The sequence below is a fragment of the Leptonychotes weddellii genome, chromosome 5 (assembly GCF_054177405.1).
Source record: "Leptonychotes weddellii isolate Sample4059 chromosome 5, ASM5417740v2, whole genome shotgun sequence".
Lineage (NCBI taxonomy): Eukaryota > Metazoa > Chordata > Mammalia > Carnivora > Phocidae > Leptonychotes > Leptonychotes weddellii.
The window spans coordinates 49,587,122-49,602,377 of NC_138373.1; the positions used below are offsets into that span (position 1 = coordinate 49,587,122).

At 46.4% G+C, this 15,256-nt stretch overlaps 1 protein-coding gene across 5 annotated transcripts in view; it reads right to left on the minus strand.

The window, feature by feature from the left end:
* Positions 1-375: 375 nt before the first annotated feature.
* The window catches only part of RSU1 (Ras suppressor protein 1), a 172,560-nt gene continuing 157,679 nt past the window's right edge, over positions 376-15,256 (minus strand). For all 5 annotated transcript variants that reach the window (XM_081820681.1, XM_081820679.1, XM_081820678.1 and 2 more), the window contains exon 8: positions 376-945. In XM_081820681.1, the coding sequence (XP_081676807.1) occupies positions 843-945 (103 nt within the window). In that variant the 3' untranslated portion in view covers positions 376-842. The remainder of the gene's footprint in view (positions 946-15,256) is intronic.

Genomic DNA, 15,256 nt, shown 5'->3' on the forward strand with positions numbered 1-15,256 from the left:
TCTTTCTCCGTTTCACAACTTTTGTCTACCAGCCACTGGCAGAAGTCACCATTTCTTCAGCTAAGAAATGCTGCTTTCCAAAATCCTTTGGCAGAGTCTCCCAGAGATTTTTTTTCTGCTCCTTCCTAATTTAGAAACAGTCTTCAAAGGGAAAAAAAAAAAAAACAAAAAACAACAAAACCCAAAAAACAACCTGAAAAATCAATCTGAGAAGAAACCAACTCTGATGTAATTCTGCATTTCTTTCCCGGAACATTTCAGAGTTAACCATCTACAACCAATACAATTCAGATGGGTTCATTTGGGGGAGGGGGGCGGGAATAAGCAAACATGTGCATACCCTAAGATCAGACCATTTATTCAAGAAGCAACATGTGACACAAATTCAAGATTTTATTAAAAATTATTTGTTATTTAACATAATATCTCGATGGTTACAGCTTTTAACAAGGCAAAATAATGAGTTATGTGAATAAACAGAAGAGTGAACGGTGTTAGCTGTGACTTTTAAATGATCACATGGTTTTAATTATTCTTTTGATAACACGCAACTTTGTGAACATCTATTCAAGGGACTGAACTCCGTGCCTACTATGGAATTTGCAGTTGAATTAGAGCTTTGTTTCCTGCCTTTGGCATTTTTAAGCAAACAAATGGAAATGGTTTTAAGAATTCATAAAAATCTACCACCTACCAAAAGCATTTAAAAGGTAAAGTGATAAGTTCTAGAAAGAGAAAAAAAAACAACACACACACACACGTATTTATTTGTGGGATAACAGTAGCAGAGAAGAGAAGTCATAATGAGGGAAGCAACCAGAAGTTCAGCCCATGCCAACCCTTTATTTGTTCTTGGCTGTCAGGGGTTTCCGGCTGATCTTTTTCGATTTGTCATTATTTTTCTTCGGTGGTTCTGGGTTTGCTTGCATGTGTCTGCCGTAGAGGCTGAAAAGAGAGAGGGAGAAATGGTGAGATTCACCTTGCTAACACAGGACCAGCTTTTATTGGGAGGGCTTTAAAGAACAGATTAATCTCCAGGAATGTTCAGGAAGCCAAAGAAAACTAAAAGTTCACTTCTGCTTGGTCTGGGTCAGACATTGTATTTAAGATTATAAAATTCTCTTACACTTACACACACGTGCGTGCACGCACACACACACAAAATACACTATGAGGTCAGTTCTGGACAAGTGTCCTGGAATTTCACACTCACTGGGCCGAGCGTGAAAACACCAAAGGAAGAGGGATCTGGGGCTGTGAGAATGGAAGATGCTCAGCCCACCTGTTCCAGAATGAAACTCGAATGGCTGTGAGCGTTGAAGTTGACAATGACAAAAACTGGGTTGAACTGAAGAGACAGAGTGTCCATTGAGTGAAAAGTGAACATCATGCCTGGCCAGCAGAGCCCAGGGGCTGGATAATGTGACAGAGAGCAATGGTGTCCAAGCCTGCTTTGGCTGCTCACCCATGATTTATAGCGCTGGGACGACGGCCACACATCAATGCCACATTAATAAGTACTGTTGATTAAATGCTGACAAAGTACCCTACAATTACAGTGGATGGCATTCGTCACAGAGCATAGCTCGCTTATGGCTGAGAGGATTGAACCCAACAGCAGATAGTAATTAATTGATAATTTATGAGTAATCCTGATTAAACAAAATTAAAAGCCACCCTCAAATAAATACGGCTCCACCTTAACTGCCCTTATAGATAAAAGTGTGGCCCAGAGAGAGCCCAGTGTGCATGTCTCCATTCCTCCAGAGGAAAGGCAATGCGTGATCTGCTTGTGGCAACTGCCTTGTGCCACGTGAATGGGGGAGGACACCGAGACTGACCTCCCGGTGCAAGGTGTCCCTTGTTCTAAAGTCCACTCAAGGAGCTGATACTCTCTTGATGCTTGCACCTTGCCAGGCAGACTGGTGGCATGTCCTGATGCTCTTGAGGACATGGACACCGTGGTTGGTGGGCCAAAGGATGGCCTTCGTGCACAGTTGGCCAACTGATTAATTAGGGAAAGTTGATAGGTGATAGTGTAGTCTGTCTTCTCCAGAGGCTTCCAAGTGTCTCCCCAGAAGGGCTACAAGCAGGTTCCACCAGCAGTGGCCATGAAGAGAGGTCTCCGCTCCCAAGGAGCTCAGAATGCAGAGTCTGGACCTGGTGGCACTGACCCACGAGCCAGAGGATGTACGTCTAGCCAGGGGCTGGGAATGTCTCCAGGTAAAGGGGGGGGACCGTCTCCCCATTTAAGTGGATCTTTAAATCCGTCTAAGGCCCCTCTCCCCTACACTTTAAAAAGGGCCACTGATCCCCCTGCAGTCTACGTCATGGACACCCAGGGGCCCTGGATCCCAGGAAAGGAACCACTGGTTTCGACAGAGGAAATTTCAGCAGGCCCAGCTGAACTGCTCTTGCTGCCCCAACCCCACCGAAGTCCCTGTCCCAATCCCGGGAACTTGTGACTGTCCCCTTACACGGCCAAAGGGGCTCTGCAGAGATGATTAAGGATCTTGCAATGGCAAGACTGTCCTCTATTATCTGGGGACACCCCTCCCTCACCCCTGTAGCATCTCTCCCAGAGACATCAAACAGGTTAAAGAAGTAGCCAAAGTAGACTTCTCCGTTACATTCCTCAGCTTAAGCAACACATACCCTGAAACATACTTTTTCCTCTAGCAGGCCCGGCCCCTCCCCTCCTCCTGGGACACAGCTTTCTTCACGCTCACACAGCAGGGTGGTGTCCCCGGAGGCCTCTGCGCTCCAAGCTCCTCTCGCCCCGCACACAGAAAAGGCCTGACTCTGGTCTGTGCATTCCTAGCTTCCTTCTGGCCTCATGTATCTCTCCTCTCTTTCCCAAACCCTTACCCCCAGAAGGGAAAAAAATATCCCTGTTCTTACTCACAGACAGCATTCAACTTTAAGGGTTACAAAAATCTGCAGAAAGACAGCTCCATAGCGCATGAGCTGGGAAATCCGGCAGGAGCGACACAAGGAAGACGTCAGATGAGGGAAAAGAAGATCTGACAAGGGCCCACGTGTCACGTCCTGAAGGAGTAAGAACTGAGGTGGGCACGGAGGGCTTCCTGGAAGAGGTGGGGGTTTCGCTGGGCCTGACAGTGGTGATCCAGCAAAGTTATCTCAGAAGGGGTTGCAAAAGCTGTTTGGAACTCAGCAAGGCTCCTTTTGTTAGGAAGGAACTAGAATGTTCCAATGTTCCAATGTCTGCCTTTTTTAGTCAGACCCCACTGTGCCTGGACCTCCTGGGGCTACACAGCAAGTCACTACCTAGGGCCAGATCAGAGAGAGCATTTCCTGAGCTTGATGTTTAAATCCTCCTCTTGCGACTTACTAGCTGTGGACTCTGGGCAAAGGATTGGCACCCCTACATCCCTCACTCGCCGTGCCTCAGCTTCTCCATCTGTAAAAAAACGATGCTGTGTTCTGAGTATGGTGGTATTAGTGTTTACAGTGAGCCCAGTACCTGGTTCGTCTACTGGAAGTGGTCAGTGGATGCTTGCTGAAAAACACCACTGACGTGGGGTTGTAGTTGGAGGGATTTAATAAAGATAATTATATGATTACTTCTTTAGGGCTTTTTCCTTTGAAAAAAAATAACATGGTATTTTCTATCAACGCCAAATCCCCAGGCATCTCTGGGAGAAAGGTTTTAATCCTCTTTGAAGAAAGCAACTAAGGCAGAGCTAAATGCATGCCCCCACTTCCTCGGTGAGTCACTGGCAACATGGGGATGCTGCTGCGTCCTCCGCCTCATCCCTGACTCCTCCAGCTGCGTGCACAGACCAGACTGGTGGGCCATGCCCACACGGAGACATCACTGGGCTAGAGCAGTAATGACAAGCATCTGAGGGTCCGAAGTCTAGGGTTCCACTCCTGGCTCCACCAGGGATTAGCCATGGGGTTTCCCTTTGGTTAGTCAGCGTGGTGGGCAGAATAATGCCCCCCACCCCCAAAATACTGACATTCTGACCCCTGAAACCTGTGAACATATTATATCATAAAGGGACTCTATGGAGGTGATTAATTAAGGATCTTGGGCTGGGGAGACTAGCCTGCATTTTCTGGGTGGGCTCAGGGTAATCACAAGGGTCTTCTGAACTTCATAAGGAAGGTCAGAGTCAGAGAGATTTGAACATGTTACACTGCTGGCTTTGAAGATGGAGGAAAGGGGCTCCCAGCAAGAAACGCAGGCAGCCTCTCGAAACTAGAAAGGCAAAGAAGGGCATTCTCCCCGGGAGCCTCCGGAAGGACGCAACCCTGCGCACACCTTGATTTCAGACTTCTGACCTCTGGAACTGTAAGAGGATCTATCTGCTTTGTTTGCAGGCACCAAGTTCATGGTACTTTGTTACAATAACAGGGAACTAATGCAGTAAATGGACCTTTCTGGGCCTGATAGGGCAGCCTAGAAGTGAGGTGTTTGCTTACCTTCAGCAGAAGAAAAACGGGAGACTTTCTGGGGATAGCAGGTCATTGAAAAGAAGTTAAAAAACTAAGTTTCGAAAAGGGCAAAGGATGCCCCAAAGGAAAAAATGGGTGCTGTTTCTACCAGAAAAAGAGGGAACAGGTGAGCAAAGAGTCTCCTCTCTACTCTAGCCGGACTGGATGCCCCCTGACCCCCCTCTATTCTCTGAAGCTAACACCCTGATCCATGTTTTGAATGTACCCAGGATTTCACTTCTAGAGGTGGCTGAGTGAGACATGGGGAGGCCAATGCCACTGGAAGAAGTTTCCCAAGAGGAGGGGGCATGCCACGCCACATAAGGCCACATGGGGAAGTGCCAGGGTTGGTGAGGAGGCAGAAGGAACAAAGCAGGGAGCAGGACTCTGGTCCTTTATGGTGGTTCCATGGGAAGGAATGGGTGGGTTTGAGTGAATTTACTGTTGGACAGTTGAAATAATTTGCAGGTGCTCGAGGCTATCAGGCTGGCCTGCAGTTGTATGGGACCTGGCCCTAGGATGATTTAGGGCAGGGGAAATAAGGGCTTGCTGTGTGGGAGTTCCATGAAGGAGGTGGCTGAGGTGTTAGCTTTGGATTGGTTTGGTTGGTTTACATATCAGAGACAACCTGGCAGGTAAATTGGTTGCTCTCTCTAGGAATTAAGCTCGCCCTGGAAAGGGCAGTCTCTCCCCCAGCCTGCAAGACCTCCGAGATGTCAAAACAGCATAAAAGACAGCAAATAAGAAACATGACTAATTAATACAATCACAGCCTTCAGGATGGCTTCTGTCTTCCTGACCCCACATCCCCACCACATGACATACTTTGCCCTTGGCCTTAGCGAGCGGCCTTAGCTTCTCTGACTCCACACGCTCCTTCACCCTCCTCCACCTGGGAAAACCCCCATCATCCCTGACACCCTGGCACAAGGCACTGCCCAGACCAACGTGTCTCCTTAGCACTCTGCTCAGGCAGCACCTGTCCTGCCCTCCTGGAGCCCACGGCACCCTGCCCTGGGGATCCCCAGACAACAGTCCCAGGGCTTCACTCCCCTCTGCCTTCGTGCACCCTGCACCCTCAATGACGGGTGACTCTGGGCAAGTGGCTCAGCTGTCACAGTCGAAGCCCGTATCTGCAACCTAAGGATGAACACTCCTAGCTACCTCGTAGGGCTTGGGCGAAGATTAAACTGGACCCTGGGAAGGTCTTGTCTGTGCAGAGACTCAGCAGACGTTCCAGAACGGCAGCTGACATCTCTGACCTCTCGCAAAGGTCCAAGACTCAGGCTGAGCTGGCCAGTTCCCCCCAACCTGACATGTTGCCTTTGAGCACATAACAGAGCCAGGAATATGACCTTGTCATTATGCGCCTTCAGAGGGAGGAGGCTTCCAGTGGGCCCTGAAATCGGGCCACCAGCTTGAGAGCGGCGACAGAGGGAGCCTGGCTCAAGGTCACCAACAGGGCAGCAGCCGTTGGGGGACAAAATGTTCAAGCCCTAGAGCAGAGGGACCCGATGCCACAGAGTCTTAGGAAGTCTCCTCTCCCCGACTCACATGTGAGGTGGACAGAGGATAATTGAAAGGTGAGTAAGGAGTGGAAAAAACCACCAAAGAACAATCCAAAGTGACAGGAAAGGTTCCATTGTGCACAGGAGTCTGATGAGCATGCTTCCGTCACTGAAGAGAACCTCAAAGGCGGGGGGCCTCTGGCTGCTCTCCGCTGGGGGCCGTGAGCGGGCTGGCGCCACTCAGACCCCTCCTGGGGCTCTCATCGTAAGGAGGCTGGTATGCATGCTTTTCTATTACTGATATCCAAATTTTACTGAATACGGGCAGTCTCATTGTGGAAAAAAATCCACAGGAGTCTTCTCGTCTCTTCCAGACCCTCAATCCCTTCAGGGCTGCAGCAGAAGACCACGGTGGGCCCACCCCATTCCTTGTGAAAATTCCCTCTCTTGGCTTCCGTGCACCATCTTGGTTCTTAGTCTCTCCTTTGGACACTTCTTCAGTCCTTTAGTTTCTGCTTCTACCTTTGTTTTCTCTTCCCTAGAAAGGACATCTCACTTAGCAGTCAGTGACCACCTCTGAGCAGCACCTCCCCACCTCCCCCCCGCCCGCCAAGCCACCGCCATCTTCAGCCCCTGCTGTGCCTGCCTTACTCCCACTTGGACACTGAGCTATTACACTCAACCAAAGCACAGAACAGTTCCCTACGCCGACTTCCACAGGTCTGTCCCTCTAGGTCTCCAGACCTTGAGGATCAAAACACAGAAGTCACTTTGACGTCTGCCTCTTTTTTTTGGTGATCACGTAAATCAAGTCTGATTGGCGCTTCCTCTGAAATTCTTAGCCTGGGGACGCCTGGGTGGCTCAGTCGTTAAGCGTCTGCCTTCGGCTCAGGTCATGATCCCAGGGTCCTGGGATCAAGCCCTGCATCGGGCTCCCTGCTCCACGGGAAGCCTGCTTCTCCCTCTCCCACTCCCACTGCTTGTGTTCCCTCTCTCGCTGTGTCTCTCTCTGTCAAATAATAAAAAAAAAATCTTTAAAATCAAAAAAATTTAAAAAAAAAATGAAATTCTCAGCCTGGGACCAGGGAAGTATCTGAAACTCCAAGCCGTGCTCTAGGTGCTTTTTCAGCAGGAGGAGAACACAGCTTTCAATAGCTTCTCAAAAGGGTCATAACCCAGTGGATTAATTAGGCTCTTTATGGTGCTTATTCTGATTTTCATCAACCTGTGATTTTTATCTATTCTTTTCCTCTGCCCAAAAATAGGCCCCATCATATGGTCATTAGATTATTATAATGGGTCCCTTCCCTCCTCCAATGTGTCCTACACCTGGCAGAATCATCTCTCCCTGGTTCACGTATGGAAAACAACATCCACTGCTCACCAGGTCATGTACCTAGCCTGGTACGTGACATAAAGCAGCCACAGGACATATCATGTAATGCTGAACTCAGCTACTTCCTCTCTCTGTCCTCTAGTGCACCCGAGTGCAGGAAGGCTGGTCTGGAGGAAGGCAGTGTGGTGGACAGTCAAGATAACCTGGGGGCGAGCCCTGCCACCTAGCACCTGTTAACCTCAGAGTCCTCCCTCTTTCCAGAATATCTGTTACCTTCACTGGAAAATGGGATTATGTGCACACTGTCTACCTCGCAAGTGCTCTGGCAGCCAGAGCAGCTTGGGCTCCTCCGTGTGTTTGAAAAATAAAATGGTGCTAAATCGATCTGAGCCCTGGCAGTAGCCCTTCCTGCCAGGCAGCAGTCCTTTTGGTCTGTTTCTTGCTGATCTGTGTTAACTACTATCTGGAATGTCTGCCTGGGTCCTGTTCTGCAATTCGGATCCCATCTGTGTTTTTAGGCTTTTCAGGGCTTTCGCCCCCTGCCCCAATTTCTGCCTTCACAGGACACTATGGGATTTATTAGGATTTCACCAACAAGTGCTAGATGGTACACAGGTTCCTGCTCTCAGCTTGTCATTCTGAAGTCTCGGCAGTGCCATGATTACAACACATCGCAGTTACGCCTACCAGACATTCGGCCCCCACTGTCACAACAATCCAGGGAAGAACGGGCTTTTCTTCATTTTTCGAAGGAGGAAACCAAGGCTTAGCAAGTTTAGGCCCGGATCAAACCCAAGCAATTGCTCCCAAGTTCAAACTCTGATGCGGGGCTCGATCCCAGGACCCTGGGATCATGACCTGAGCCGAGGGCAGATGCTTAACCCACTGAGCCACCCAGGTGCCCCCCAAGTTCGAACTCTTAATGCACTGAATTATCTTGTCTCCCATCTTCTTTAGATTTCTCAGATTTGTCTTCTTAATAAGCCTACCATTTTCTTGAGGGCGGGGACTGCAGAGTTCACTTCTTTTGTATTCTGTATACTCAAGCACAGCTAGAAGCACATTGTGTGCTGTGTAAATATTGTGTTTCAGAATGCCAGGTATATGAGAGGTACAATATGCTGTTCTTAAGTCATTTGCTCATGTCATATGCCTCCCTCCTGTTGTTTTGGGTGTTTCCATGGAAAGTCCTTATACAGACCAAGAAAAGAACCAATCTGAAAATCCAAGTTATATGGCCGGTGACAATAATGGAGAGAAATAATTCTGTTTATAATCTGTAATCCTATGGTGGGATGCTAAATTTAAAGTCTCCACAAATAAATCTGTGGACAAAGTGTGAAGCCTAGATTATTAATAAGCATTTTGTAATATCTGTATTTATCCTATCTAGCAGCTATGAGGGGCTGGTGACAGAACCTTAGCACAGAAACTGCTGAGTCCTAAAGAAGAAAAAAAAAATTAATAGTTACCATATTCCCAGGAGAAATCTCATTAATTCAAAAGGCAATGATTTTTGAGATCAAACCTCTAAGAGATGGTTCCATGCAGCTCCCTAACGGCAGTCTGTGTCTTTCCCGTTTTTCTCCATTAAAACCCCTCACGCCTCTGCATCCCCAACACACAGTAAATCAGAGTATAAACATGCATTTTGAAATCCATGGAAATAGCCGAAAGGAATTCACAGATGGCCTAAGACGGATATTAAGCTATACAAAAATATAAAATATAAAGCAGATTTTAAAATACCCCTGTACATTCTGGGCTCACTATCTGCCCCATTGGAGGGGAGAAATGAGGATTCTGGCAGAGCAAAACTAACAATCTCGTGCACCAAAGATGCTCATTAAACTTCATCATCCTGTCTACTCTAATGATGCTTTTACTTAATAAAAATTCCCCGAGCAGTTGCAAGGATATTAGGCAAGGTCTTTGGTTATGTATCAGAGGTCCGAGCTGTCACCAGGCAAGCATGCAGTTCAGGGGGTAGATTCCCTGGGGAAGGAGCAAATCCAGCTTTCACGAATACATGCAGAGAAAAATCAATAACTGCAACTTGCTTCCCTGCTTAAGCATTTAAGAAAACAGGTAATCCTTTTAAATTAAACTGTGAAGTGCTAAATGTTGCAATTTCCAGAATAAACTAAAAGGCAAGAGGAAACAAGTCTAAGGGCATTTGTAAGTTTCCCAAACAAGCTTCCTTAATAGACTTCATACCCAGCCTGAATATTTTTTATGAACAGAATTATTTTTTGATCTAGTACTTAACATTTGCAGAGATTAAAAAAGAGACATCTAACCATACATGCGTGTGTTAGTGGTACACACTCAGATATACAAACTTAACCATAAATACCAGGGAGTGAGGAATTCTTTTTATATGTGCAATCTGCCCCCTTCAAAAATTATTCTTAAAAAACACTACTGTTAAAATTCACTAAATTGAATCTGGCTCTCAAAAGCCACATAATAAAGTAATTCTCTAACAGATACCTTAACACGGACAGCTGGATATTAATACCACGTAACCATAAATTACTTGTTGCGATTATATAACCTACTTTAAATTTCACATCCTGCCAAACAGACTTGACTGGAGAGATTACTTCAGTTGAGGCAAGAGTGAGGCGCCACCCAGAACCATGAATTTAAAAGGCAGTAAGACCATCCGGCTACATGTTCAGTGATACCATCGACACAAAGTGGATCAAAGCATCAACAGGAAAAGTCACCCTGAGTAATGCCAGCTCAACTCCGAGGCCAGTGGGTCTTGGCAGTAAGCTGACCGAAGGTATTAACAAAGCTGGAGAGAGATTCTGCCCCTCACAAGTGTTGGTCTTGGTCAGCGGTACAAACGATGGGGTAAATGTTGGCAGTGGGCATTGAAGCACCGCCCCCTGCCCCAGAAAGGTGGTGAGGACCCAGGCTGGGAGTCCTGTGTGCCTGTGCGTGTCCTGCTAGCGTCATGTCTCTAAGAGGAAGCAGAGAAGACAAACGTGGTTGGCTGCCCCAACCCTTCCAACTCTCTCCCCTCTTCCGCCTCCCACCTCCCACTCCCAGCCCCCAGCATGTGGGCAAACACGTCAGGCCCCTGCCCACTTTTGAGATTCGTGCTTGCCATTTACTCTGCCTGGAGTGTTCTCGTGGCATCCCGGAGACAGGCACGACCACCGTCTCCATCTTACAGATGAGGGTATGGAGGCCCAGAGCAATTCCACGCCTCGGAGGTGGATGGCTATATTGCCTCCACTTTAATGTCAAAACTCGGCTCAGTCTGACACTGTTCCCTTTGCCCGGGGCGGGGGGGGGGGAGCACAATGACTAGTTCATACATGAGCCTGTGGTCAATTTGAGCCAACTAAGAAAGACCTATGATCTTTGCTCAAACCGTCAGGAAGAGAAGTTGTCTTCCAGTGATTTTGGTGAGGAGCCCAGGTGTGCTGTCAGCCATACTGACATCTTGTTTAGAGAGCCTGCCTGAGAGAGAAACCAGCCCAGAGAAAGCAGAAGTGAACGATGAAGAGGGATGGGTCCAATGACACTGAGCCCTTACATCATGCCATGCCTGAAGTCTATTGTTTTGGTGGATTATTTTGAGCATACAATAACCAAATAATCCCCACTTCTCTTAGTTTTGTGTTTCTTGCAATCAAAGGGATGCTGAGTCCTGACTGACTCCTCACTCTCATCTATTTCCAATGTGAAATCCTAAGAGAGGTCCTTTTGCCCACATTACCCATCTTTAACCACATTCATTTCCTTCACACCAACAGTCACAATATAATTATTTTATTTATTTGATTCCTTGCTCTTTCCTACCTCCCTTAATAGCAGGCTACCTCTCAGAGAGCATGAACCTTGTCTGTCTTATTGGGTATCCTCTGTGACTGGAACGCCACAGGCATGGCATGAACGTTTGTTGACTGAATGAAAGCGTACATCACTGCACTTACTGGGATATACTGAAAGTATCTAACTCTGTGGACAGCTTCCCAAAGGGATCACTAGTGCCTCTGAAACAGGGACTGTCTTAATCATTGTGTTTCTCCAGTGCCTGCCACCCACTAGTCACCCAGTAAGTATTTACTGGTAGACTGCAAGACTATCTTAGCCAATGCATCTATCTCCCAATGTCCTCAGTTCCGTGCTCTTCGAGTGATGATCCGTCAGCTTCCCATTTCCAGCTGACTACCAGAAGGGCATGTGTCATGCAGGCCAAGGCAAGTGTTCTAGTCTTTGGGGGCAGTTATCCTGTCATGGAATCTTGGTTTGTACATCAGTTCCCTGTGTGTTTTCCTCTGTTTCTGCAAGATTTCTGAGGCGGGAAGGCTGCCGGAGAGGCTGGAGGTACAGTAAACGCACCACTGCGCCATTTTGTGAGGCCTCTTGGGGGCCCAGTCTGTCATCCTCTTGTGGAGACTCACTTCCACAGCACTGTGACCAGGGGTTTCCATAAATTCCTTTAAAGTACAGTGGGCTTTTAGTGAATATTAATCCTATCTAATACTAGTAAGACCTAGTTGAAGATAGTAATTGTTTTTAAAGAGTAATTAAGTGAAAATGAACATTATAAAACCAGTAGAATCCCACCCCCCCCCCTTCCTTTGGACAAATTAAAAACCAGAATACATTTTTATGATCACGGAAAGGTAAGAGTCTTTCTGGCCACATCATGTGGTTCGTTCATGAATGGCTCAAGGTTGTTTACGACCTCTAACACGATAAAGCTAGTGACCACAATAGCAAAATTCATCTAGCACTTACTGTATGTTAGCACTTCTGCATGAAGCTTCTATGGCATTTTCCATCTAGCAACTCATTTAAACCTGAAGCAATATCGCATGAATGAAAGAAGGCACGTGGCTCCAGATATAAGTGATAACGCAAATGAAGAGCTAATGTCACAGAACTAGGAATGTTAGTGTCTAAACAGAGAAACTTCGCTTTTTCTTCTGTTTTTCAGATAAGGACAAATAGTAAAAGCATATTTAGAGGTTATTATTCCTCCTACCCCTACCCCTCTTCCTCTTTGTGGCTAACCATTGGGACTCTCTGTTTCTGAGACTGCTCCTTCCTCAGTTTCTCTCTGCCCAGGTGGCTTGGTGATTTGACCATGGCAGGGGACTCATGGCCAGGTCAGTGGAAAGCTAGCCATTTCTTTAAATTTAAGTACAAGCCTATAGGTTCCCGGGGCAGGGCAAATAACACTTGAACTGAATTCAGAAGGCTTCGGAATTAATCTGGTATCTGGATAATCTGCTTCCCTAGACAGAAGATGGGGCGTTTGGACCTACATAGGGGTGGTAACTGTCTAGCCTGCACCCTGTCAAACCCCTCACGGGGATGACTGGGCGCTGCATGAGACAGTACCCAAACCTCGCCCAGCTTGAACCGTCCAGGCAATGGCTTGAACCCTGTAAGAGTTGGACATCTGAATGGAACTGGCCAACTTTACACATGAAGCTTGTGTAAGCACTCTGCTTTTATTAACTTGTCTAACCCTCAAGGAAAATCACGTTAAACGAAACCTTACAGGGCTCACCTCTCCGAGGTTCCTTTTATGTTCGGGTCAGATTAAGGCATGATGCTTGCGCTCTTACACAGCATTGTATTATGTGCCCCTCTTTTCTGTGAGGCAAGTCACATTCCACTTAAAAAAAACTGAAAAATAAAAACTTAAAAATAAACACCAGAAAGCAACCATCTACATAACAGGTGGACTTATGCACACAGTGCTTTACCTAGGAGGCTCTCTCTCACCAAGGGGACCTTCAGGAAGCGGCAGCTACAGAACACTGAACTACCCATTACTCCAGGCCATCTCCCTGGCAAAGTGGAATCCCCCCTCATGTAAACAGCTCTCTCTAAAGTGGGGAACCCCACTCCTGGAACATGGCCTATCAAGTTGAACTGTGCTTTTCATCCATTCCTGATACCAATCTTTGAACTCCTGGCCAAGAGTAAGGAAAGGCCAGCAGGAGGGGAGGAGACCAGCTTTTGGTGGCTAAGAAACAAAGTGGTATTTGGGAACAAGCCAACAACTGTTGAAAGAATATGGACTCCCACATATAGGAACTGAACAGGAGACAAGCCTTCAGATCCCAACCTTCTTTGGTTACACGTTCATGTTTCTGAGTTTTGTGGAGAAAACATACTCCACAAAGGACTAGGACATTTAAAAACTACTTTTAGCCTGATATATTGAGCAGATTTCATATATGTCATCCACTCCCTTCTAGATTTTGTAAATCAGATTTTTAAGAGTCTCTGGGAAATTTATGGTCTTCGAGTGCAAAAGGTTAGAAACGAAGGTGTTTGTGAGTTTATGCTTGATGTTAAGAAGCATCTCCTGGAGGACCCATGCATTAGCAATAAATCTGAGTGAGGACCCCAGGAACACATCAAGAAGAGGATAGGATTCTCCCCTGGGGCTCAAGCTTTCATTGTTTGATGCCCCCAGCAGGCCTTGTCGACTCAGAGCAAAACTGTGGCCGTGGGTGGGGAGGGAAGAGCTCACGCTTGTCATAACAGACCTCATCCAAGAACCTCAAGTGTTTCATCTAGGAATCTCACCCACAACACACTCCTGGAAGGTGCGAGAGCATTCTAAATACAGATGGTGAAAGTCAAAGCAGGAGGTGGAGAAGCCAGAGGACCAGGATATCTGTGGAATACCACCCCGGGCTGCTCTTTTCTTCTGGTTTCCAGGATAGAATATTGTGGTCATGATGTGGCCAGGAGGATGACAGCTGGGTAAGAAATGACGAAGAAATGCGTGCACAAGAGCTTTTTCAAATACTGACAAACCGTGTTCTGAATCAACTGATTCAAAGGGACCTATGTTCTCGGGGAAAAATATTCATCCCCTGAATAGCTTCTCATAAAGATTTCTGCCCAATATATTTCCCCCGGAATGGCCAAAGCCCCTCTTAGTCAGCAGTACTTGCTAAACTGAATCACTACAGGGAGTTAATTTTTCTCCTCGTCAATATTTCAGAAAGCTATTTTTAAAATCTTATTTTTAAACACATATTAGTACTTCTAATTGGTAGAGACAAACTCCGTACTTTCACAGATCTACAGAAGAGCTCTGTCCAAAACACAAAATCCACAAATGTAACTTCCAATTTTCTAGGAGCCACATTAAGAAAGTAAAAGTAAACAAATGAAATCAACCTTCATATATTTTAACCCAATATATCTAAAATATGATCATTTCAACATGTAATCAATACAAACATAATTAATGATCTACTTTATCCTTAATTTAAAGACAAATGACTTAGGAAATATATCATGTAAGTTTAATTTTTTTTTTTTTTTGTACTAAGTGTCTTTGAAATCTGCTGAGTATTTTTCAGCACATCCCAATCAGACATCTGTAATTCACCAGCTCAAGAGCCGCATGCTGTTTGTGGTTACCGTGATGTACAACAGACACAGACCATGTGAATATGGGGGAGTCGAGCCATCTCTTGTACTAAAGGCATTCTGAGAGCTGAGGGACTCTTTCTTGGCACTTGGTTTTTGTGCTTCAGAAAAAGGAATGATGGACGGACACATGGACACACACATACACATACCCAGAGTATTTTTTTAAAAAGTAATCCCACTTAGCTAGAGGTTCTTCCACTATCTTTAATTATTTATAATAGTTCTCAGTATGAGCCTGGAAAAGTCTTCAGGCCAATATAAATAATTCCCAAAGCTCATGAACACTACTTGGTTGGAGAAAAGTGTAGTCAGTCCTCTTTCCCAAAAACAAACATAAACCCAGCTGTAAGAGCGGAAGGTCCTCAACTCACAGCCAACCAGGCTGCACTCTCCGCAAGGCCTCCACTAGGAGGGGCTCGAGAAGCAGCAGCTGCAGGCTAGGAGTACTGTGCGTCACAGGGTTTGGCCATTTCGCAAGCAAGCTGGACTTCCTCACTAAGCTGGGCTCCTTGTGAAG